At 42.9% G+C, this 26,684-nt stretch overlaps 1 protein-coding gene across 1 annotated transcript in view; it reads right to left on the minus strand.

Annotated features, from left to right (window-relative positions):
* Positions 1–26,684, minus strand: part of Igf2bp3 (insulin like growth factor 2 mRNA binding protein 3) — a 131,807-nt gene that overhangs the window by 90,441 nt on the left and 14,682 nt on the right. Inside the window, exon 3 of the mRNA XM_075955697.1 lies at positions 981–1,029. Coding sequence (XP_075811812.1) covers positions 981–1,029 — 49 coding nt within the window. The remainder of the gene's footprint in view (positions 1–980; positions 1,030–26,684) is intronic.

Below are 26,684 nucleotides of genomic sequence, written 5' to 3' on the forward strand. Positions count from 1 at the left end.
GCACTGCATATTCTGAGCACAAATGATTTGATACTACGCAGGGACCTTGGGAGTCAAAACTCAACATTTCCCTCAGCTCATTGCCACGGAAACCTTGAAATCATACTTTGCATTTTAATAAGCGCTTTGGTTTAATGATGCAGCAAATTCATTTAGAAACCTAATCTGAAACCACAAAACAAGTCATTCTTGATGTTCTAACTATACAGACACTGAGCAGTTCCCTTGCAAAGTTTCAAGGCAAGTTTTGAAACCTTTCTGGGAAGCCAGCAAGATGGTCCCATAAAGGTGCTGTTGCAGTCAAGCCTGAAGACCTGAGTTCAATACCTGGGTCCCCAGGGTAGAAGAGAATCAACTCCTGAAAGGTCCGCTGGCCTCCACAAGAAAGTGCACAGATCCACGCAATAAACATATAGTAAGATTCCTTTTCTTTTAATTTCCAGAGTTCATGGTCTGGAAGAGTTAACAATCATTTACTTTGACCTCTTCAACTCCTGGTGTCTCAAATTCTCACCACGACACCATCGTGATGCTGTGGAAATTGCTGACACAAGCCAACTGTGCTACATAGTTTTTGTTAATACACGATCACTGCAGATCCACTCTCTAAGCAAAAAGTAGAATCGCATTTTAAAATAAAGTATTAAGTAGCAAGTGTATGTCTTTTAAAAATTCTGCCAAGGAAAGAATGTCATATTTAATTCCAATGGGCAACTCAGATCAACAGGTCACTGTCTGGATGGAGTTGAATGAGAAAGGTAACAACTACTCTCAACTATTGGGCATTTTTAAAAATATTTCAAAGAACAGTTTTAAGGAGTTTAATTCTACAAAGAAAAGTCCATACCTCAGCCATAAGAGAGAAGAACTAGGTTCTAGTACACCTGAGAGCTAAAGGAAGGAGAAAAAAAAAATCTTTGGAAAAACAAAACACTAGACTCTGAAACTAAGATCTTAGCTTAAAATACAGAAGGTCTTACCTCCCATTGTAAGTGGGGCGGGATATTTCGTATCTGAAGTTTCCGAATCCTGCAGAAGAATTAAAACGTTTTAAGGAACGAAACTTACAAAAGAAAAACACACCAGTAGCCAACACAGAATTTAAGAAATACTTAAAATACGAATTTTAATTTAGCTGCACAAGATGTAATGAGGGAATGCAGCCCAGGGGAAAAGCATGCCAACCCCCAGGTATGCCCAAGACACACGGACTTGGCATTCTTAAATGACTGAAATTTTCTAAACCACAAAAACAGACAGATAAATTCATTTGTTCTGATGACTATGTTTCGCTCCCGAGCCCCCTTTCCTCAGCTTAAGCCTCCCAGGGCACAAACAGAGCTTTAGTCCAGATATTTTTGTTCTGAGATCACAGCCAAGGGGCTCACGATAGCTTTCAGGGAACTTGCGAAGGAAGGAAACTCTCATGTTTTCATTACTTCCTGACTGTAACATTCAATGCATTCTTTCATCGTGAGTGCTGGATATAAGCCATAGTACCTGTAATTCTCAAATCAATAAAAATCAGCTACTCTCATGCCACGAAAGGCGCAGTGGATCTATTAAATATCAACTGCATTTAGTGCCAAGAAATTTACTACGTTGCCAAACTTATACATACACACACAAGCATGCATGCATGCACACACCCAAACACACATGGCCTCATGCAGACTAACCTAGAATAACCTTGAACTCCTGAGGTCACCACTGCCTTTACCTTTTGAGCACTGGGCTTATAGCTATGTGCCATGAAGCCTTATTCATGCAATGCTGGGCACTGAACCCAGGGTCTCATACATAAAGAAAGTACTATCAACCAAGAGCCAATCCCCAGCTCCCCATGATTATATTGAAAAGTATATATTACTATATCATTTGCTAACTGTATGGGCTCAGTGTTCTTTTCTGGAGATAGGGTCTCTTGTGCTGTATCCCAGGCTGGCCTGGAACCTGCAGCAATCCTCTTGCCTAAGCAGGCTTGAACTAGGACACCAGGTTTTGCTAACTGCATTTTAAAATAGATTCTTTAGCCGAGCGGTGGTGGCACACGCCTTTAATCCCAGCACTTGGGAGGCAGAGGCAGGCAGATCTCTGTGAGTTCGAGACCAGCCTGGTCTACAAGAGCTAGTTCCAGGACAGGCTCCAAAACCACAGAGAAACCCTGTCTCGAAAAACCAAAATAAATAAATAAATAAATAAAATAAGATTCTTTAACAATCCTATGCATTTAAAGACATCCTAGTGTAAGCAGAGACTGCACGTTTGTTTCCCAGCTGCCCAGACCTGAATAATCACACAAAAACTATATTAATTACAACACTCTTTAACCTATTAGCTCAGTCTTCTTATTAACTAATTCTTACATCTTAAATTAACCCATTCTATTTATCTATGTATCACCATGAGGCTGTGGCCTACTTATTGGTAAGGTTCCGGCATCTGTCTCCTTTGGCAGCTACATGGCGTCTTTTCTGACTCTGCCTACTTTCTCTATCTCTGTTCATATTTCCTGCCTGGCTTTACTCTGCTAAGTCATTGGCCAAAACAGCTTTTTTATTAACCAATGGTAATAAAACATATTCACAGCATACAGATGGGAATCCCACATCATCCTAGGACTTGGGAAAAGGCTTAGTTGGTAAAGTACTTGTGCACAAACATGAAGGTTTGACCTCTATCTCGACCACCCTTTTAAGAAGCTGGACACAGTGGTGCACGCTTTTAATGTCAGTATTAAGGAGGCAAAGAAAGCTCTGTGAGTTCAAAGCCAGCCTACACAGTGAGTGCTAGACCAGCCAGCCTACAGAGAGATTTCTAGACTAACCAGGGCTTCATAGTGAGATCTTGTCTCAAACAAGCAAACAAACAAAAAGATTGAGAAAAACACTTTTTTGATCTCACATTCAATCACATGAACATATGCACACTAATAATAATGATAATAATACTGGCACTTGGGAGGGTGAGGCAGGAGGATTATTGTGATTGAAGCCAGCCTAGAGTCAATGTAAAATTTGAATCAAAAATAAGTTAGTAGGTTTCAGGATAAGAAATCCACAACAGGGGGCTGGAGAAATGGCTCAGCGGTTAAGAGCACTGACTGCTCTTCCAGAGGACCCGGGTTCAATTCCCAGCACCCACATGGCAGCTCACAACTGTCTAAAAATCCAGTTCCAGGGGATCTGACACCTTCACACCAATGCACATAAAATAAAGATAAATAAATCATAAAAATATTTTAAAAAAAAAGACGAAATCCACAACATAGAAAACATGGGGAATCTTCATCTGTAGTGGATTGTGATAAAGTAGTCCCACACTAGCTCAGAATAGAGTATAATAAAGGGTTCTTTATTTAGGGATAGACTCACAGATCAACAGTCCTCTGCAGAAGCAGGAACTGAATCCCACAGCTGAGGGGGGAAGGGCCTGCTCACGTTTTTTTAATATCTGTTTTTATAGTACCCAAGGCCACACCCAAAGTGGTCCAGCATCTCAAAGGCCATTGGCTGAAGAAGTTCCCACAGCACTTTTCCCTTTTATCTAAATAAGAGAGTTCAAAACCCAATACAAAACTATATACAATAAGAACGGATATCAAGTATAAAAATTCAGAGACTCCCTGCTCACAATCTACATGGAGCAGAAGGGAACTGCATTCAATAATTTTTACACCGTAAAACAGCAAATCACCAGGGAGAGCAGACCAAAATAGTAGATATAATGTCAGTTAAGGAAAAAAAAATTGAGCACCATCTAATTAGAATATACAGAGAAAATGTTGCTTTGTTCAAGAATAACCCCCAAGTCAGGCATATGAAAAAAGAAGGAAAGCAGTTCCAGCACTCGGCAGGCTAACAAGATGAAAGGCAGGAACAAACGCCCAAACTCGTCCTCACCCACGCGCGCGCGCACACATTCACGCACACAACCAGCTAAGTTCTCCAAGCCATGTCCTGGATATGCTCTCCACTGATTCACTCGCTGTAAGCCTCCACCCTGCGTAACTAAGTAGAGAATATGTAGATGGGAACCTAGCTTACTCAAGCATTCGACAGGCTTGGAAGCAGAGGGAAGACACTGAGTCTCTACCCACTCTGAATACTCTGTGGGAGCGGATATCTCCATAAAAATTTCCCTAAATGTGTATATACTCACATCATAAAATCAAATGTCCAAGAAATTCTTTAGGGTGCTAACCTTTGAAAAACAGCCTTGTTTCTGAGACGCTTAAGAAGGCACACACCTCTCATTTACCAATTAAACGTCAACGTCCTTTTGGAATAATCATTTCCTAAATGATCGTCGAGTTTCCTAATCAACCAAAGGTGCCAACCATACTCAGATGGCAGAGAAATACCATCTATGCCAAGAGAGCACCTGAGAAAGGCAACCCAACCTACACTGGTCACCTCTGGTGTCCAGCTCGGTCAACTAGAATGACATCCTATCTAGGTTGATTCTAAATGTTTAAGAGTCAAGTAAATATTGATGTTTATAGAGGGTTTCTGCCGAGTATGGTAGTACAGGCCTGTAATCCAAACACTCTGGAGGACTAAACTCAAGGTCAGCCTTGCCTACCTGCGGATCTGGAAGCCAGAAACCTGACAGACACTTATATATACATGCATGCTTGTAACAGTTCAATTCCAGTATAAGCTAAATGATGTTTCATTCCCTGGGACATCACATATTGTCTGAGTTAAGGTTTTTATTGCTCTGAAGAGTCACCATGACTACAGCAACTCATAAAGAAAATGTTTAATTGGAATGGCTTGCTTAGTTTCAGAGGATCAGTCCATCATCATCATGGCGGTAGCACGGAGGCATGCAAGCAGATGTGGTGCTGGAGTTGAGTGTGCTACATCTTAACCAACAGGAAGTCAACTGGCTGTCACACTGAAGGGAACTTGAGCAAAAGAGACCTCAAAGCCAGCCCCACAGTGACACACTTCTTCCAACAAGGCCACACTTCCTAAGGGGTCCTTTTTCAAACCACCACCACCACCACCACACACACACCACATACATAAGATACAGGATATACAGGATAACAGGGTTGTCTTGGGAGTACAGAACAGTGCTTAGCCCCAGGCAAGTACTCAACAGGTCTAAACTTTTTATGTTTAGTTAATGGAAGGGAAAGGAAAGCCTATGTGACTGAAATCCAGGTAGGGGACAAAAGCAGGAGATCTAGAAAATTTGAGGCCAGCCTGGACTACACACAGGACACTTTCCAGACTAGCCTAGGCTATGTATTTCAAACAGCCAACAGCCGGGCGGTGGTGGTGCACGCCTTTAATCCCAGCACTCTGGAGGCAGAGGCAGGCGGATCTCTGGGAGTTCGAGGCCAGCCTGGTCTACAAGAGCTAGTTCCAGGACAGGCTCCAAAGCTACAGAGAAACCCTGTCTTGAAAAACCAAAAACAGCTAACAGAAACTCCAAAACAGAAGGAAAGCATAAGATTAACAGGAATTGGCATTTCTGCTGAGTTTCTTAAATCTTATACAGAAGGAAAAAGAATATCGCACACTCAGTACAAGAATGAAAACTAGAAAAATCACTAAATCATTTAAGTATATAAATCATTAAAAAAACAAAAACCAACTTTCAACATAACCTATTTATTAATTTAAGAGATTTCTCCCGAGAAATGGATTCTAAGATTACCTACTTATCCGGAACTGGGGAGGACATGACTCGGTGCCTCGCATGTTCAGGGCCCTGGCTCCACCCTCATACTGGGGAGAATAGTCATATACTGACACATTCATCATGAAAATTCGATAAGCAATGTATTTTATAAAAAACGAGTTTAATCACAGGATAAGAATCACAGTAGATAAGAATATTCTAGCAACTAGAGAGATATTCAGTAAAAGAACAAGCATGGGGGGCTGGAGAGATGGCTCAGCGGTTAAGAGCATTGCCTGCTCTTCCAAAGGTCCTGAGTTCAATTCCCAGCTACCCACATGGTGGCTCACAACCATCTGTAATGGGGTCTGGTGCCCTCTTCTGGCCTGCAGGCATACCATAGAAAGAATATTGTATCCATACTAAATAAATAAACATTTTTAAAAATCACCTATGAGATGATAAATCACACACAGGGCCACACTTCTGAGTATTTTTTGCTTTTTGGTTAACTGAGATGGGAAGAGCCACTCCAGATGTGGGTGGGCCCTTCAGTGGGGGCCTAAACATAACCAAGTCTGAGGTGGAAAAAGCTCGGTCTCCTCCTGCCCCAGTCTCCCACAGGAAAGCCTGTCCCCACTTCAAATATGTCAAACCATGCACTCAGGGTCCTGTAGTGTGGCCTCAATTCGCCACCTGGTGGCTCTCTGTGTAGGCTACAAGCTCTCACTCCAGCTGTGCCAGAGACAATTCATACCCAAAGAGGATCTGTTCTTCCAGCTGCACACAATTATCATTACAACTCCAAAATATTCCTCTATTGCTGGTGGGAGTGCAAACTTGTACAGCCGCTCAAGAAATCAGCATGATGATTTCTCAGAAAATTGGGAATCAATCTACCTCATGACCCAGCAATACCACTCAATCATAGCACCAGGACATCTGCTCAACCATGTTCATAGCAGCATTATTCGTAATAGCCAGAGCCTGCAAACAACCAAAGAATGGATAAAGTCAATGTGGTACATTTACACAATGGAGTACTACTCAATGGTAAAAAATGACATCTTGAAATTTGCATGCAAATGGGACAGAACCAGGAAAAAAAAAACCATACTGAGTAAGGTAACCTAGACCCAGAAAGACAAATATAATATGTACTCACTCATAAGCGGATATTAGACATAAAGCAAAGGATAACCAGCCTACAGTCCACAACCCCAGAGAAGCTAGGCAACAAAGAGGGCCCTAAGAGAGACATACATGGATCCTGTTAGGTAGGAGAAAAAGACAAGATCTCCTGAGTAAAATGGAAGTGTAGGGGGCAGGGAAGGAAGGAAGGGGAGAGGGAAGTAGGAAGGGAGAGAAGAGGAAGGAAGGGGAGTGGGAAAAATGTATAGCTCAATAAAAACAATAAAGTTTTTTTAAAAAAAGAATTGGCTCTTTAAATTTCTGTAACAGTTAACAATGGAATCTAGAGACTGAAGCAGTTTATTGTGAGAGTCTACAGGCATTGATAAGTAGAGCAAGCATGTTAATTTAAAATATAAATACTCCTATCAATTTTTAGTTTGTCTTTGATCAAACTTGGTGTAAATATTCGTGCTTATCCCATATGAATATCGTTTCATGCTTATATGGGAAATCACAGCCAAACAATTCACTGTCCCTTGAAGGCAAGATTCACTGCTGTGATATTTAGTCATCAAATCATAAATTACTATCTCCTCTTCTCCCTTTATTCAGTAAATAAGCCAGGCAGTATTAGTACACACCTTTAATCCCAGTATTCGGGAGGCAGAGGCAGGTGGATCTCTGAGTTCGAGACCAGCCTGGTCTCAGAGTGAGTTCAAGGACAGCCAGGGCTACACAGAGAAACACTGTCTGGGAAAAAAAAAAAAGATTTAGTAAATGATATTTGTGAAGTCACAAAATACATATTTTGATCTAAATTTGTGCTTTCACTGTACCGTCTCTAAACGTAGATGTAAAATGAAACTTCACAGCTGGACAGTGGTGGCGCACACGCCACTCCCCCATTCCAGACCCTGCCTCTCAGCCCAAAGGTCACCTCTTCCTCCAGAGTTGCTCAAGACCACGCCTACAGGGTATTTAAGACCCAATTGCTAGACTAGCCACGTGATTTCTCTCCTGCCTTTCTGAAAGACACTCACTAGTTACTTTGCTCTGTTTATTAAACCTTGATTTATTAATTCAGCTTGATTTGATTTGTTGTATTGGCAGAGAAACTCCAAATCGGGGGAGTTTTTCAAAAATACTTATCATGGGGCTGGAGAGATGGCTCAGTGGTTAAGAGCACTGGCTGCTCTTCCAGAGGTCCTGAGTTCAATTCCCAGCAACCACATAGTGGCTCACAACCATCTGTAATGAGATCTGGCGCCCTCCTCTGGCGTGTGGGCATACATGGAGGCAGAATGTTGTGTACCATAATAAATAAATAATCTTTAAAAAAATACTTATCATTAAGAGGCAAAACTATCAGGTATGGTGGTACACCTTTAATCCCAGCACATGGGAGGCAGAGGCAGACAGATCTCTGTGAGTTCGAGATCAGCCTAGTCTATAAATGAGTTTTAGGACAGTAAGAGTTGTTGCACAGAGAAACCCTATTATAAAAGGAAAAGGAAGGAAGGGAGGGAGTGAGGGAGGAAGGAAGGGAAAGAGGGAGGGAGGGAATAAGGAAGGAAGGAAGGAAGGAAGGGAGGAAGGAAGGAAGGAAGGAAGGAAGGAAGGAAGGAAGGAAGGAAGGAAGGAGGGACGGAGGGAGGGAGGGAAGGAAGGAGGGAAGGAAAGAAGGAAAACCAAGAGAGAACACATTGCTGTCTTAAAATGCTGCAGCTGGGCTGGGGAGATGGCTCAGCAGATAAAATGCATGAGCCTGAGTGTAGAGTGGAGAAAGCTCATTTATCAAGTCCTGAGCAAATGTGTTGTTGACACAGTGACATGGCTACAGCCACATCAAGGATCATAGCACAGCTCCCCCCACACACACACACCCCGTATTTAAGGCCTGAAGACTGCACTGCTCCTCCACAAAGACCGCTCCTACCAAAATCAGCTAACTGTAGGGATAAGTCCGGCCCCTTGGGGGGGCGTGTTTGCCTCAGGCTAATGTCTGCCTATAAATTTGGCGTAGCTTCTGCTTTCCTGGTCTCCGCAGGAACGGTGGTTCTGTAAGTCTATTTCTACATTAAAGCTATATATATTTACAATCTGTGCCGTTACATTTTGGCGCCCAATGTTACAATGTGGGGCGCCACCCTGTTGTAATACGAGCGGGCGGCCGGGGTGCTGGGAATGCAGCCCCGCCACTCCTATTACAACAGCTAACCCTGCCTCCTTGTTATCTTGTATCTGCTCCACTTCATGTTCAGCTGCATGCAATAACCCTGCGTCCCTGCTCAACTGTATATAATAGCCGGGCGGTGGTGGCACACGCCTTTAATCCCAGCACTCGGGAGGCAGAGGCAGGCGGATCTCTGTGAGTTCGAGACCAGCCTGGTCTACAGAGCTAGTTCCAGGGCAGGCTCCAAAATCACAGAGAAACCCTGTCTCGAAAAACAACAACAACAACAAAAAAAAAACCTGTATATAATAAACGTATGCTGAGCTTTCAAGGTGCTGCAGCGTCCTCATCAGAGATCCAGTCCAGCCAACCCCAGCTTTTCTGTCCATGTGCCTGTGTATTCCTGGAGCTGGACAAGGAACCCAAGGACCCGAGTTCAAATCCCTAACACCCACATAAAAGCTGATTATGGCCACAACTGTCTCCTACCCTAGCATTAGGGGTGGATCAGATGGATCATGGAAAATCACTGGCAAGTCAGCCTATCCAGCCACATGTAAATAAAGCAGATGACACAGCAGGACACCCAAAGTCCTTCTCTCCCCTGCATGCAAAGGTGTTCACATCTGCATGCATGAGTGCACAGATGCACAAGATGGTGCTAAGTAGTACATGCTTCGCTGTGTATTTCTTGAGAGTCTATTGAAAGATGAGTTTGCTCATTTACATCTTTCATTAGTTATCCAGATCTTTTAAGAGGCAACCCTCGACTTTTAAAAGTGCTAGTTCTGCACATAGATAAAAACCTGGGGATATGACCACACAGCCGCCTTATAGCTACCATCCTCTCACAAAGGTGTGTTCTCCCACACAAGGCTGCGGTTCTCACATCATTTCCTTAGGGAAAGTTGAGATATGATCTAAGACTTAGCTGAACTTTTAGGAAGGGCCCAGAGGTCCAGACAAGAGATTCACAAAACAAATCACACCATATGCCAGGCAAGGCAGCAAACACAATCCAGTGCCTGCAATACCAGCATTTAAGAGGCGGAGGCAGGAAATCTGGGCTACAGTGAGTTCTAGGACAGCCAGGGCTACATAGAGAGACTCTTGTCTCAAAACAAAACAACAAATCAAACTCATGAAGAAAGCACATTATAAAAACAAAGTATGCAGTTACCAATAAAAACTTCTCCAAGAGCAAACAGATGACACACAGACACTACTAGAAGTGAGGAAGACACACGGACACCTCTAGAGATGAAGAAGACACACAGACACTACTAGAGATGAGGCAGAGTTTTAACTCAAACACTAACCACAGAAAGTCCTAGCTACTATAATCATGGGCAATTTTCAACTTACTTGCAATTTACAGTAAAAGCTTCTAATTGTTAGGAGGAAAATAAGCCTTGTCCAGCTTGCAACGGGACCTTGGCAGGAACCCAGAAAGAAACCAGATGAGAGTTCTAACTAGCATTATAACATCAGCCCACAATTTTTAAACCTAGCAGATGAAACCAGGCATCTTTACAAGAGTCTTAAAGAGGGCCAGTAAAATGCAAAGGACAGCGCCCCCTTGAGAGTGAGGAGAGGAAGTACAGCCCAGGCTTGAAAAGCATCATCCACTGGATTGACAGAGCAACACAGGCTCTAGGAGAAAAGGGTCCTTAGCTGGGATACAGCTCAGTTGGCAGATTGCTTGCCCAGCATACACAAGGCCCTAAGTTTGATCCCTAGTACCACACAGAATAATCCAGGCCTGGTGACACTTACCTATGAACCTAGCAGAAGACAGGAGGAGCAAAAGTTCTAGGTCACCTTCCACTACCCACAGCCAAAACTGAGTCAGTGGAGATTTCATGAGACCTAGTCTTTGGTGGGAGGGGAAGGAAGGGAAGGAGGGAGGGAGGAAGAAGGGAAGGAGAGGGGAGGGGAGGGGAGGGGAGGGGCAAGCTAATTGAAGGACTTAACAAAAGACCAATGTCACCCTCACCTCCCCCTAAAACCCCACCACCCCCGCCTGAACACTGCACATCTGAGGTGAAGGAAAACCTCAGCTAGTAAAGCGCCTGCCGGGCAAGCATAAGGACCAAAGTTTGGCCTCTAGAACCCACACATTAAAAAGGAGAAAAAAAAATGGTGCTGGAAATCAAATCCGGAGCCTTGAACGCATCAGGTCCACACTCCAGAACTGAGCTACAATCTTAATTATCATGCCTTTCTTTGGGCAGACTAAATGTTCTTTCAAAGTAGGGGCAGAGTACGTGCTCATTCTTTCTTCTGATACATGCAAGGTGGGACTCAAAGTTACTCAGGAACAGCAAGAAGATTAGATAACACACTCTACATTCAAACAGCTCCAAGTAAGGACAGTACAAGTACCACATAGAAATGACAAATGTTTAAGATGATAGATTAAGCTGATATGATGATCACACAATAGATAAATATGCCTGAAATTAACATTCCTATTCATGTGATTTCTAAGTTTTTATGTTATCAGTTTAAATGAGTTTGAGACACTAAAAATGTGGATTTAATTTAACACTGGGTTTAATTCCCAGAACCACCAAAAAAAAGTTGGTAGATATGCTTGCTGAGGACCCAAGTTCAAATCCCAGCACCCATATTAAAAAAAACAAGTATAGGGGGCTGGAGAGATGGCTCAGTGGTTAAGAGCATTGTCTGCTCTTCCAAAGGTCCCGAGTTCAATTCCCGGCAACCACATGGTGGCTCACAACCATCTGTAATGAGGTGTGGTGCCCTCTTCTGGGCTGCAGACATACACACAGACAGACTATTGTATACATAATAAATAAATAAATATTTAAAAAAAAAACAAGTATAGCTGTAGTACCTCATAACCCCAAGGTGTAGGGAGCTGGAACCAGGAAGACACTGGGGCTTAGGGACACCAGCTTAGGTGCAGGCTCAGTGACAGGGCCTGTCTCAAAGGAATAATACAGAACGTGAAGAAGCAAGAAAACCGTTGTCTTGCTGATCTGAATGCACAATCACACACACACACACCTTATGAACACACAAATAAATGATTTCAGAAAGAGATTAATCCAGTAAGGGTTTATAGCTGGCAAATTAATACAGCAACAATTCCAATAACTTAGGGGGGCTAAGGATGGCTGGCAGCTTGCAATGTCCAAGCCAACCAGAGCTATAGAGCCAGCTCCTGGCCAGACCAGCCACAGTGAGACCTGTCTCAAAAACAAAACCAAGCAACTAAAAGTTAACTTAGAAGACAATAATTGAAGAGGGTACAAACTGACCCTTGATACCTTAATAACCAAAAATAACCAAAAACTCAGTAGCCGTCTACTGACAGAGCTCAGAATGTGGCTCTAAACAAGTGGCCACCGGTATATCAAGGAACCACAGACGCTCAGCCAAACACCAACACTATTTAACACTTTGCCGTCTATGTGAATCCAAGAACAAGATCCTTCAGAAGCACAGTGCCAACACAACACAGCGAATCACACAGCTTCCTCAAGGGCCTCACGCATACCTCGTGGCTAAACATCCAGCCCCTGATAGTAAGCATGTTTAGACATCATACATATTTTTTTATTTAATAAAAAAAAATGTTCCTTAGTCTTCTGTAGTTAACATTCACCTTTCAAATAACACTGCAGGGGCTGGGGAGGCGGCTGAAGGGATAGACGCTTGCTGAGAGCCTAAGTTCAGTCCCCAGAGCCTACAGCGGTGGAGAGTCCCGCCGGCTGGACTCTGGCATGCGCATGCCTATACACACAAACGAAATAGAAATAGTGCTAAACGTTTCTCTTCCAAAGGCTATCTCTTCTACTGTGTGGGTATTAGCAAACGACACAGAGCTAGTACAAACAAGAGACTATGGAAGTATAAAATACACACTGAACTTAAAGACTTAACAGAAATGTTCTCGCATGCCTTATTAACCACAGCACTTGGTGGAGCTCTGAGTTCAATGCTAGGCTGATCTACAGAGCCAGTTCTAGGACAACCAGGGATACACAAAGAAACCCAAAAACAAATAAACAAAAACCCACAAAAATACCTACATACAAGCTGATAAGACTTTGGCAGCACACGGCTGTAACCTCAATACTTGGGAGGTAGAGGCAATAGGGTCATGAGTTCAAGACCAGTCTTGGCTACATAGCAAGTTCTTAGCCAGCTTGGGCTAAGTGAGAAAAGTAGTACAAACCATTATTTCACAAACAATAAAATCAGTCAAAACCAACTTCTCAGCTGACTGTGGTGGTGTGTGCCTGTAATCCTGGAACCCAGAAGCTGAGGGAAAAGGATTGTGAATTTTTGGCCAATCTAGGCACAGTAAGTCTCCTACCCCTCTCCCACTCAAAAAAATGTTCTGAGCTTGTTGGGGGCACAAGTAAAGAAAGTTTCAGAAGAAAATACAATTTCTGTCACTATCTGGAAGGAGTTCTGAAGCTGTTCATCACAAAACTGCAATCCAGGTACCATTTCCCATTCTGTAAAAAACATTAGCTACTCCCAAGATGACTAACCCCAGCTCCTTCTCTTGCTCAGTAGAACTTCAAAAGGCATAGTCACAAAAAATATTATCCCAAGTGGGTGTGGTGACATGTGCTTGTAATCTCACCACTCAGGTGGAACGCTGAGTTCCAGGCCAGCCCAGTCTACTGGTCTACACATGGAGTTCAGGCCAGTCAGGGCTAATAGTGACAGCCTGTATCCAAAACAAAAACGTTACGTAATGATACACATGTATCATCTGCACTGTTCACTTCAACAGATTTGTGAATTAGGACAGTTCTGCAGGACTTGAGACTACAGGAGGTGCTGCGAGTGAGCTGCTGCCTCCCCCCTCCTCCAAACAGTCCAAAATCAGCAGAAGACCGGCCACCTCCAGACCATCTGACCTTAGCACCCACTTCTCAATAAAGTGTGGGGAGCTGGAGAGACGGCTCGGTGCTTAAGAGTACTAGGTGTTGGGGGCTGGAGAGAGATGGCTCAGAGGTTAAGACACTGCCTGCTCTTCCAAAGGTCCTGAGTTCAATTCCCAGCAACCACATGGTGGCTCACAACCACCTGTAAAGAGGTCTGGTGCCCTCTTCTGGCCTTCAGGCATACAGACAGAATATTGTATACATAATAAATAAATAAATATTTTTTAAAAAATCCTGTAGTAAGTTAGTATTTACTCAAGGACTCTTAATGGGTGAAAGCTGTGCCAAGCACTTTACTCTGCAGGCAAACACAAAGACTCTCACCTCACAGATTGAAAACATAAGCTCTTGGATTGTTTTACCCTTTCTTGTACAGTCCAAGCCCACGTGCCTAGGGATGGCACAGCTCACAGTGAGCTGGACCCTCCCGAATCCACTAGAAATTAAGAAAATCCCCCTAGGCCAGGCAGTGCTGGCAAATGTCTTTAGTTACTGCACTTGAGAGGCAGATGCAGGTGGATCTCTGTGAGTGAGGCCAGCCTGGTCTACATACTGAGTTCCAGGATACCCCCCAGACATGCCTACAGGCCAATCTGATGGAGGAAAAGTCCTCTATTGACTCTTTCTTCCCAGGTGACCCTAGTTTGAGTCAAATTGACAAAAACTAATACATTTGCTAAGCCACCTCACCAATCTCTTCTTTTTGATTTTTATTATATGTATTTATTGTGTGTTTGCACATCTGTGGAAATCACAAGACAAGGCACAAGAGCTGATTCTTTCCCTCCACCATGTTGTTCAGTCATCCAGCTAAACAATAAGCACCTCGACCACTAATCCATTTCACTTTCATCTTCAACCATGTCATGTTTCATCTTAAAACAGAGCATCGGCGGACACAGGTTGTGTTCCATGCCACAATCAGAACCAAGGCGCAAAAGGTGCTGAGTTCTGCCAACCAGGACCACACAAAATAAAAAAATAAACAAATGTATGATTTGTCTTTCAGCTGTCTATCCCAGGATGTCTTTTACCTTTCCAATTTACCTTCAGAAAAGAGTCATGCAGGACGCAGACACTGCTGAAGAATGAAGCTGTGTCTCCATAGCTCCTCCTACAACTGGAGGTCCTACATTGTATCCAGAAACAGTTACCTATTGCTCTAGTTAATGTACTGTTATTTAGAGACAGGGTCTCACTAGTAGGCCACTCTGGCCCTGAACTTGGATTCCCTCTACGTCAGTTTCTGTTGCTGGGATAAAAAGCATGCATCAGGGCTGGACCATACCGTTCAACTTAAAAGGTAACAATAGTGTGTGTCGTGAAGCTGAGACAGGAGAAGAATCCAGTTACGGGCCAGCCTCGGATACATAGTAAGACCTTATCTAAAGTTATTATATAAAGTTAAAAAGAAGAGGAGGAAGGAAGGAAGAAAGGAAGGAAGGAAGGAAGGAAGGAAGGAAGGAAGGAAGGAAGGAAAAAAGGAAAAAGAAGAAGACGAAGTAGTAGTAGTTGTTGTTTAAAAAAAAAACTGGTCAGACACAATAAACCATGCATTTAATCCCAGCACTTGGGAGGCAGAGGCAGGTGGGTCTCTGTGAATTGGATGGAGGTCAGCCTATTTTACAAAGTGAATCTAGGCACACTCAAGGAAACCCTGTCTCAAAAAAGATAAACACAAAATAATAAAATGATCGGGCATCAGTGGCACATGTCTTTAATCCCAGCACCAGGAGGCAGAGGCAAGTGGAGTTCTAAGTTCGAGGCTAGCCTGATCTACACGGTGTGTTCCAGGACAGTCAGGACTACACAGAGAAATGCTCCCTCCAAAAAAGCAGCCTAGGGGCTGGAGAGATGGCTCAGTGGTTAAGAGCATTGCCTGCTCTTCCAAAGGTCCTGAGTTCAATTCCCAGCAACCACATGGTGGCTGACAACCATCTGAAATGATATCTGGTGCCCTCTTCTGGCCTGCAAGCAGACACACAGACAGACTATTGTATACATAATAAATAAATAAATATTAAAAAAAAAACCCTAACTAGCAAACCCAGAAGGGCACAGTTCTCTCAAAGAAACTCTTTGAGAGTTTCTGACATCAGAACTGGGAGAGGGCGACCAGCACTGAGAACTAAAGGCAGAAGGACCAAGCTGTCCTTTACAGCCCTTACCCTCAGGCCGCCCAGCCACATCCACCTGCCCTTGGGCTTCCTCCTAACAGACACCAAGCATTTAAAACAGTCATTTCCTCATTGCCAAGTGTTCTAACCCTTCTTAAAACCTTACAATTAGAAAAAGGATCATAAACTAAATCTGTAATTAACAATCTGTACAGGACATTAAACTTTAGTAGGCTGGGCTTTAGACCTTAACACCTTGTAAAATTTTCCAGTAAGTGTTTTGGAAAGGTACAGGCGGTTAAGAATGTGTTAAATGGCAAAGCGGTAAAATGACATCCTCAAGACTGGCTTGCAAGAAACAAGGGCAAAAAGGAAGCTACCAGAACGGTGGGGGGGGGGGGGGGCAGTACAGCAGGACACCAGCTTGCTCCTAACCAGCATCCTCAGGGCATTCATGTTTTCACAAACACTCTTTGGGAGCTGGAAGAGTGCCTGAATAAAAGTTATACATCATTTTTCCCAAGAAGCCTGCATCATATGAACGGACTTAAATTGAATCTACTGATAGGTAAAACTCAAAAATACATCTTAAATTTAAGAATACAATCTCCAAGATAAGCAAGCATTTGTGATTCTAAATTTCTTCTCCAATGACTAAACATCATTTGACATTTAGCATATAAGTATAGAACCTTGAGATGGTTTTTATTTTTTAAATATTTGTTTATTTATTTATTTATTTATTATGTATACAATATTCTGTCTGTGTGTATGCCTGCAGGCCAGAAGAGGGCACCAGACCTCATTACAGATGGTTGTGAGCCACCATGTGGTTGCTGGGAATTGAACTCAGGACCTTTGGAAGAACAGGCAATGAATGCTCTTAACCTCTGAGCCATCTCTTCAGCCCCTAAAAACAAGTTTCTAAAACTAATTTACTTAAGGTGTATGGGTGGTTTGCCTGCATGTGTATTGGTATATATTCCAGGTACCATGGAATTGGAGTTACAGGCAATTGTGAGTTGCCATGTGGGTGCTGGGAATTGAACCCAGGTCCTCTGGAAGAGCAGCCAACACTCTTTACAGACCTGCCGTGAGGGTGCTGGAAGTGCAGCCAGAGCTCTTCACAGCTGAGTCATCCCTACAGCCCCACAAGTTTTGAGACAGTGTCTCTCTACATAGCTCTGGCTTGTCCTGGAACTCACTATGTAGACCAGGCTAGCCTCAAACTCAAAGAGATCTGCCTGCCTCTGTTGGGATTAAAGGCCTGTGCTACCATGCCCAGCCTTAAATTTTTAATTTTATGATAATCTAAGTAACAAACAAAGGTGAGTTTTCCCAAATGATTTAGTTAAACACAAAGTTTTAGCTGCCAAAGAACTTTTAGTGAATTTTAATTTGGTTTGCATACTTATTTGCTTTTCTATTGCTGTGATAAAGCATTATGACCAAGGCAACTTATAAAAGAAAGTATTTAATTGGGGACTTACACTTTCAGAGGGTTAGAGCCTATGATGAACAAAGGCAGGAAGAACCGAGAGGTCACACCTTGATTCACAGGCAGAAGCAGATGTGAATCTTCTAAACCGGCAGAGTCCATTGACACACCTCCTCCAGTAAGGCCACACCTCCTAATCCTTTCCAAACAGTTCCCCAGCTGGGGACTACGGGGCCACTCTCATACACACACTGCGTCTACTGTCACCCTAGTTCTCTGGATTAATTAAAAGACTGTTATGGGAATTGTGATGAAGTAGCCTCAAATAGCTAAGCTTAATACGTGAGTTCTTCAGTTAAATTTGAAATGCTACAACTTCTTAAAATCTGAAGTATAAATTTGAGTATATTTATGTATTTCTACTTTAAAAATGAAAGATTATTTTCTTACTGAACTTGAACAAAGCATACATCATCAATACACCGTCATCTAGAAAGGGACTGAATTTAAAAGTTACTGATACTAATATTTGCAGTGGGAACCTAATGCTTATTTTCAGTTTAGTGACTTTTTTTTTTGTGTGTGTGTGTTTTGAGACAGGATTTCTTTGTGTAACAGTCCTAGCTGTTCTGGAACTAGCTCTTGTAGACTAGTGATCTCAAACTCACAAAGATCCGCTTGCCTCTGCCTCTCCAGTGCTGGAATTAAAGGTGTGAGCCACCACTGCCTCGTTTATTTATTTATTTATATATTTATTTATTTTAAAGATTTATTTATTATGTATACAACATTTTGCCTCGATGTATGCCCGCACGCCAGAGGAGGGCTCCAGATCTCAGTACAGATGGTTGTGAACCACCATGTGGTTGCTGGGAATTGAACTCAGGACCTCTGGAAGAGCAGTCAGTGCTCTTAACCTCTGAGCCATCTCTCCAGCCCTTATATTTATTTTTGAGACAGTCTCATTATGTAGCTTTGGCTGTCCCAGAACTCACTATGTAGCCCAGGTTGTCCTTGCACTCACTTTAATCCTGCCTGGGATTAAACTGCACAGCCATGCCTGGCTCATTTTCTTTTAGCTTATCCATTGAGTCCAGCCATTGATGGCTACTATGTCCAGATGCTAGGGAGAGAGAAAAACATGAACTTAAAACTTTGAAAGAGGGCTGGAGAGATGGCTCAGTGGTTAAGAGCACTGCCTGCTCTTCCAAAGGTCCTGAGTTCAATTCCCGGCAACCACATGGTGGCTCACAACCATCTGTAATGAGATCTGGTGCCCTCTTCTGGCCTGCAGACATATACACAGACAGAATATTGTATGTTTAATAAATAAATAAATAAATAAATGATTTAAAAAAAACTTTGAAAGAGAAACATTAACATTTTACTAAGTGATTTTACTCAGTTAGGAAGGCAGATTTATGTGGCTGAAAAGAGCAACAACGTATCTGTCACCACTGTCGTAATTGATGGTAACTTTGAATACATAGTTCTGTTGGGCTCTTCAAACCATCTGATTAGATAATGTGCAGTTTCTGGAAGAGGAGGAGGCTCTCCAGGTTCCATAGACTCTGGTTAGAATCATTAGAATTTTAAGATGGGTTGATTGCTTGCTGTAAGTAAAAAGTAAAAAGCATCAGTTGGATCTTCACCCCCTCCTTTTTGTGTTTTGTTCTACAGAAGATAAACAGTTAGTAGCCACCAGTGATTCGACTCATGGGTCAAAACACTTGTCACACAAACCTGGTGACCTGAGTTCAAACTCCAAAACACAAGTAAATTAGATTAGGAAAGAGGGAACGGACTCCATAAGCTGTTTTCTGACCTCACGTTTGCAATAAGGCACAGAGACCCAACATACAATAATGAATAAATAATTAAAAAGCAGCTCATAAATGTGGAGAGCTCAAAATGAACTCAATGCTTAATGTTAAAGACATACAACTAAAGCATTAAATTACTACCTAGGATTCTATCATGAGGTTCCTAATTACATTTAATTACAAATTTTATTTTAGCACTGTTAAACAAGTCCATAAATGCAGAATCACTCAAACCAATGTACACTGAGTGAGTGTTTGGTCTCCCATCTGAAACTGAACACATTACTGCTCACTGCTGCAAAATCTGTTACTTATATTCATTTGAAAATAAAGTACATGGGACAGTCGAGATGGATCAGTAAACAAAGGCTCTTGCCATGCAAGCCTGGCAACCTGAGTTCAGCCCTCAGAACCCATGGAGAGACCCAGATTCAAAGTTGACCTCTGACTTTTACATGTACACCTGGGCATTCACATATATCTTACACACATCATAAATGAAAAGAAAGCATATTACTAATACTTTAAGCCCGTCTGAGTGCCCAAATGTCCAAACCTACATTTTGCTCACTCACACTTTTGTTTTTCTGAAGATTTATTTTTATGTCCTTCTTAGTGTTCTATTGCTGTGAAATGACCAAGGCAACTTAAGAGAAGAAAGCATTTCACAGGAGGTTTGTTTACAGTTTCAGAGGGTAAGTCCATTATCATGCCGGACTGGAGCAGTGGCTAAGAGCACACCTGATTGACAGCAGGAGACAGAGCTGTGAATGGTGTGAGCCTTTGGGACCTCAAAGTCCACCCCCTGTGATGCACCTCCTCCAACAAGGTCACACCTTCTAATCCTTCCCAAACAGTTCCACTCCCTGGTGACTAAGCATTCAATATATGAGCCAATGGAACTATTCTCATTCAAAACCACCACATTGGGAGTGTTTGGGGGTTTATTTTGTTGTTTCATTTTGCTTTGGGTTTTTTTGTTTTTATTTTTTGTCTACATGTATGAATGTACACTAGTGTCCAAGGCGGTCAGAAGAGGGCTTTGGATCTCCTAGAACTGGAGTTTCAGACAGCTGTGAGCTGCCATGTGGGTGCTGGGAACCAAACCTGGGTCCTGTGCAGCGGCAGTGAATTCTCTTAACACAAACCTGGGTCCTGTGCAGCGGCGGTGAATTCTCTTAACACAAAGCCATAGCTCCAACCCTCACACTAGGTTTTAAGTTCTTTTTAATTAGTCTAAATATTTTTATGCATTTAGACTTTGCCTTTTTGTGTTTATTGTTTTACACTTCTGTCTTCCACATCTGTTTTTTGTATGAAATCCCATGCCAGGCAGTTGGGTAGAAACTCTCACTTGCTCTGACCATCTGCCACTATGGTGTAAATAACATTCCCCAAAAAACACCTGATCCAAGTAGACAAAGTACACATTAGAGTGGAGCAGTAATTCCCAAAGTACAGCCTGAGCATCCTGGAGTTCCCCAGATGCTTTCAGAAGCCCGAGGAGCCAAAACTATCATTACGACATTTCTAAGATGGCACTCCGCCCCTTTCAGGGTGCTGATGTCTGTGTAACAGTGCTGCTAGCTGCAAGCATGCAGCAATGCAGGGGCTCAACTGTCTAGTCCCTGTGTGCCTCACTGACACCTGCAATAAAAAAAAAAAAGGCCTGTTTTGTCTTATAGTGGCCTTAATATAAAAGTGCTGAAAATAATAAGTTTGAGTCAGTCTCAATTCTTGAGCACACATCCCTTTATTCATCTCTGAACTGAAGACACAAGCGGTTCAGCTATCTGCTGTGGCTTTCGATTCTATCCAGAGGCCAGGCAAACTGCTTGAAGTACCTGGTGAACTAGTCTTACTTTTTCTCTGTAGAGACAGGGCTTCAGACCCAGAGCTGGCCTGGAACTCCCAGTTCCGAGTGTTGGGACCACAGTCATACACCATCCTGGGTCAGTCTCTCTTTAGAAAGTACCATGTCTACCTGAAGATACTTCAGGAGAACTATTTATGCTTGAGTGCCTGACAGTCTCAAAAAGGAATCGGGTGAAATTTATTTAGAAAATGGTTTCTCCTCACATATTTATTTCCAAATGATTAAATTTGAACTTTAAGCAAAAACTAGAATTTTTGAAAAACTTCTACCTATTACTATGACTTCAATTAGTTCCTCAATATTCACGGATAAATTTCCACTCAAAACACAAGGGGCCTGAATGTCATGGTGCCCAGAGTTCACCGATATTTCAGATTTCAGCCAGCAGCCTTTCTGAATAATCTAAAGCCTGTTAACATGATGTAAGGGGCTAGAGAGATGGCTCAGTGGTTAAGAACACATATTGCTCTTGCAGGTGACCTGGGTTTGGTCCCTAGCAATCACATGGTGGAGTCACAACCATCTGTAACTCAAATTCTAAGGGATCTGACACCTCTTCTGAATGCATGGGCACCATGCATATGTGTGGCATACATACAAATATGCAGGCAAAACATTTATACACATAAAGTATTTTTATTTAAAAAAATAAAATGTGAAGTCAGGTGATAGTGGCACACACCTTTAATTCCAGTTTTTGGGAGACAGAGGCAAGCCAATCTGAGCTAGAGGTCAGTTTGGTCTACAAAGTGAGTTCCAGGACGAGAACTACATAGAAACCCTGCCTTGAAAGAACTATATCAGGGGCTGGAGAGATGGCTCAGTGGTTTAAGAGCATTGCCTGCTCTTCCAAAGGTCCTGAGTTCAATTCCCAGCAACCACATGGTGGCTCACAACCACCTGTAAAGAGGTCTGGCGCCCTCTTCTGGCCTTCAGGCATACAGACAGAATATTGTATACATAATAAATAAATAAATATTTAAAAAAAACAATATCAGCAGAGCAGTGGTGACGCATGTCTTTAATCCCAGCACTCAGGAGGCAGAGGCAGGCGGATCTCTGTGAGTTCAAGGCCAGCCTGGTCTACAAGAGCTAGTTCCAGGACAGGCACCAAAAACTACAGAGAAACCCTGACTCGAAAATCAAAAAAAGAGAAAAAGAAAAGAAAAGAAAGAACAAAAAAAAATTTTTTTTTCAAAGATTTATTTATTTATTATGTATACAACATTCCTTCCATGTATGTTTGTATGCCAGAAGAGGGAACCGGATCTCATTATAGATGGTTGTGAGCCACCATGTGGTTGCTGGGAATTGAACTCAGGACCTCTGGAAGAGCAATCAGTGCTCTTAACCTCTGAGCCATCTCTCCAGCCCACAAAAAAATTTTTTTAAAAAAACTAAGGAGTGTGGTGGTTTGAAAGAGAATGGTCCCCCCCTAGGCTCGTGTTTAAATGCTTGGTCCCAATTAGTGGAACTGTGTGAGAAGGGTTTAGAGGTGTGGCCTTATTGGGGAAGGTGTGGCAATGGTCCACTCCAGGCCCAGTGCTGGCTCTCTCTGCCTGCTGTCTATGGATCAGGACATAAAGCTCTCTGCTACTGCTCCAGCACCATGCCTGTCTGTGCCACCACACTCCCAACCATGATAACTCCCTCTGAAACTGTAATCTCCCAATTAAATGCTGTCTTCATTATGAAGTGCTGTCTTCAACAGTGAAACATCATGACCAAAAGCAATTTGGGAAAGAAGGGATTCATTTGGCTTACACTTCTATATCATAACCCATCACTGAAGGAAGAGAGTCCATCACTGCACAGCACAGGAACCTGGAGGCAGAGCTGATGCAGAGGTCATGGAGGGTGCTAATGACTGGCTCACTCCCCACAGTTTGCTCAGTCTGCTTTCTTAAAGAACCCAGGACCACCAGCCCACAGGTGTCTCCACCCACAATGGGCTGTGCCCTCCCATATCAATCACTAAGAAAATGCCCTATAAGTAAACCTACAGCCAGATCTTACGGAGGCATTCTCTCCATCAAGACTCCCTCCTTTCACATAGCTCGAGCTTGTGTCCAGCTGACATAAAACTGTCCAGCACGGGTGCCTTGGCCATGGTGCCTCTTCACAGCAACAGAGCTGTAACTAAGAAAGCTGGAACCAGGACTGGACATTACTGTGAGAGGCCTGACCGTGATGCTTGTTGCCAGAATAGGGAGGACTTTGGGACGCTGGGCTAGAAAAGCAGTTAAACTCTTTAAGTTGGGTTTAATCGAGCACCCCAGTAGGAGTTTGGAAGGCAGTGGTGCAGAGAGCAATGTGGGTCTATGCCAGAGGTGTCAGAGCGGAAGGACACCAGCAGCTGGCCACAAGAATGTGGCTGCTTTCTGCCCTTGTTCAAAAATTTTGGAAGTTCTGACTATTGAGATCATAGTTTAAAGACTTGGTTTTAGAATTTTCAGATTAGGAATGCTCAAAAAGTTCATATAAATGTTCCCAAATCCCACAACTCCCAAATCTGATATACTTCTGGTCCCAAGTATTTTAGGTAACAGATACAACCTGTACTGCCAAGCGCAGCACACGCCGGCCGGCCGCCAGCAGGCACTTCCTCCGTTCTCTTGCCAACACCAGACACTTGATCCTCCTCGTTCTTCTACAAGGTGGTAGAACAGAAAATGCCATGATAACCAGCATCCGTAACTAGTAAGACTGAGTATCTGATATACAGACGGCCTTCCAGATAAGCAACTCAGAACCCCTACTTCTTACCTTTCATCAGGATAATTTCATGACTAAATACATTTGAGGATTCAATAATCTATGTATATGGATACAAAGTACAGCTTCTTATGCTTCCCTATACAAAACAATATTCTACAAAGAAATTTAAAACACCCTATGTCACTGTACACATCCAAACCTAGACAACGGGATTGTGCAGGTCCTCCTCTATTGCCATGTGGTACACTCACAAGCATGACTGTGCCAACTCCAGAGACATCGGCTAACCCAGGAAGTCCTCTGCAGACAGCACTGACGGCTGAATGCCCTGTGCATGTGTGTCATCGCTCCTTTTTATAGACAACCAAACCAGTAAAAACTGGACAATTCCATCAGTCTGCCAATGACCACAAAGCTACTAGCAAGGGCTCCCATAGGTGGCTCATGCAGCTCCAATCAAGGTGACTCTGGCCCTCCTTCCTGCGCTGAGCTGCAGTCCCTAACTTCACTGTTAGTAGTATGTGCACATAAAAGGACCAGCCATGTTTTTCTTTAAAGGCTCATTACATCAATTGTAATGTCTTTAATAAAAATCAAATACCAGGAGCTTTAATCATCACCATTGACAATTGTCTTGCCATAACCAACATTAATAACATGAGCACAGTCATCCTTATTACAGGTTTGGTGGCCCTAATCATACCTTACCCTAATTACCCTGTCAGAAGGTTACCCAAGCATGGCCAGAAAGACCAAGGAATGTTATGGGGCACAGCCATTTCCATGAAGCATTAAGAAGGCAAAAACAGTTCAACAGACTCTTAGGGGAACAGATCCCAAAACAGAACCAGACACCAAGTCTTCTACAACAATCCCAAACCACCATCAACCAAACAGCATTAGCTAAACTGAGAGCACCTGAAGTCACAAGAGAAGTCACTCGGAGAGACATCACACAGTTCCACCTACTGCTTCCAAATCCAAGTCAAGGTCATCTTCCTCACACCTGAACAGTTTGTAGTTTGTCTCCCCCTTCCCTTACACACACACACACACACACACACACACACACACACACACACACACACACACCAGGATCTTGCACACTTAAATGCCTTTGCTCCTGCTGTCCCCTCTGTCTCTTCCATCCATGGGTGGACCAGTTTCTGCTGTTCTTCCCATCCCTCTTGGGATCCTATGTACCTGACACATTACAACTTCTTACAAGAATATCAATCAACTTTCAAGATCACTGTTACAACAAACCACTAAAGCTACTGAGTAAAAACTCAGGACGGAGAGATGGCTAAGTGGTTAGGATACCTGCTGCTCTTCCAGGGGACCTAAGTTTGGTTACCAGTACCAGTCAAGAAACTCACAGCTGTTTCTAACTCCAGGTCAAGGGGATCTGATGCCTCTGGTCTCCATAGGGACCTACAGTCACTTGCACAACCCCATGTGCAGACATATATACCTTTATGTAACTAGGAATAATAAAAAAATAAATCTTGAGCCAAGTTGTGGCAGCGCATGCCTTTAATCCCAGCACTTGAGAGGCAGATGCAGGTGAAACTCTCAGTTCAAGGCCAGCCTGGACTACAGAGCGAGTTCCAGTACAACCAGGGCCATACAAAGAAAGTCTGTCTCAAAGAAAAGAAAAGAAAAATGTAAACATTACCTAAGCAGTTCAGCTAGAAAATGAGAGCAGCTGTATAGCCAGTGCTTCTCCTCAGACAAGGGTGTGTTCTTTCTAACCCATGAAACTGAAATCGTTTCTACAAAAGCTGTTATCAGGCAGGCTCCAAAGCTACAGAAAAACCCTATCTGGAAAAACCAAAAAAATTTTTTTAAATTTTTTAAAAAATTAAAAAAAAAATAAAGGAAAGAAAAAGAAAGAAGAAAGAAACCAAAACAGAACCATTATGCAGTTGTTGCCATCTGTGTGTGGCCTGAACAATTCATTTCTGAAATCAAAAAACACAGAAATAAGCCAGGCATGATGGCACACTTTGGACTCTCCCTCAGTTCAAAGCCAGCCTGGGTTACATAGAGAGACTCTATCCCCACCCCTACTCCCCAAAAAAAGGAGGGAAGGAGAGAAAGAGAGAAAAAAACAGGAGATACAGTATCATATACACAAAATGCAGAAATTAAAAACACCCCAGGGGATGCTGAAGAGATGGCTCAGTGGTTAAGAGCACTGGCTGCTCTTCCAGGAGACCTCAGTTTTATCCCTAGCACCTCTATTAAGAGGCTCACAAACATTTGTAACTGCAGCTATTGGAGATCCAACACCCTCTTCTGGTCTCTGTGGATACCTGAACATAGGTGGAAGACACTAAACACACATACACATAAATTTAAAAACATATTTTAAGAAATAAAAATAGGGGCTAGAGAGATGGTTCAGTGATTAAGAGCCCTAACTGTTCTTCCAGAGGATCCAGGTTCAATCCCAGTACACACATGGTGGCTCACACCCAACTGTAACTCCAGTCCCAAGAACCTGATGCCCTCTCTGGCCTCCTTAGGGACCAGGCATCACATGACGTAGAGACACACACAGGCAAAACATTCATACTATTTTTAAAAAATAATTATTATTACAAATAAAAGTTAGACTTCTTTAAAACTGCAGTTGAGCACAATGGTGCAAAGCTATATAGCCCCAGCTGCTCGGGAGGCTGAACTCTGTGGATCCCCCGAGCCAGACAACCTGAGGCCAGCCTGGGCAACACAGTTTATTTTTGAGATGGAGAAGTCTTGCTAAGTTAATTAAGTTAAATTAAAATAAACATTTGGGAGTCTCTAGGGGGAACTCAATCACTTCCCAGATT

The sequence above is a fragment of the Microtus pennsylvanicus genome, chromosome 21 (genome assembly GCF_037038515.1).
Source record: "Microtus pennsylvanicus isolate mMicPen1 chromosome 21, mMicPen1.hap1, whole genome shotgun sequence".
Lineage (NCBI taxonomy): Eukaryota > Metazoa > Chordata > Mammalia > Rodentia > Cricetidae > Microtus > Microtus pennsylvanicus.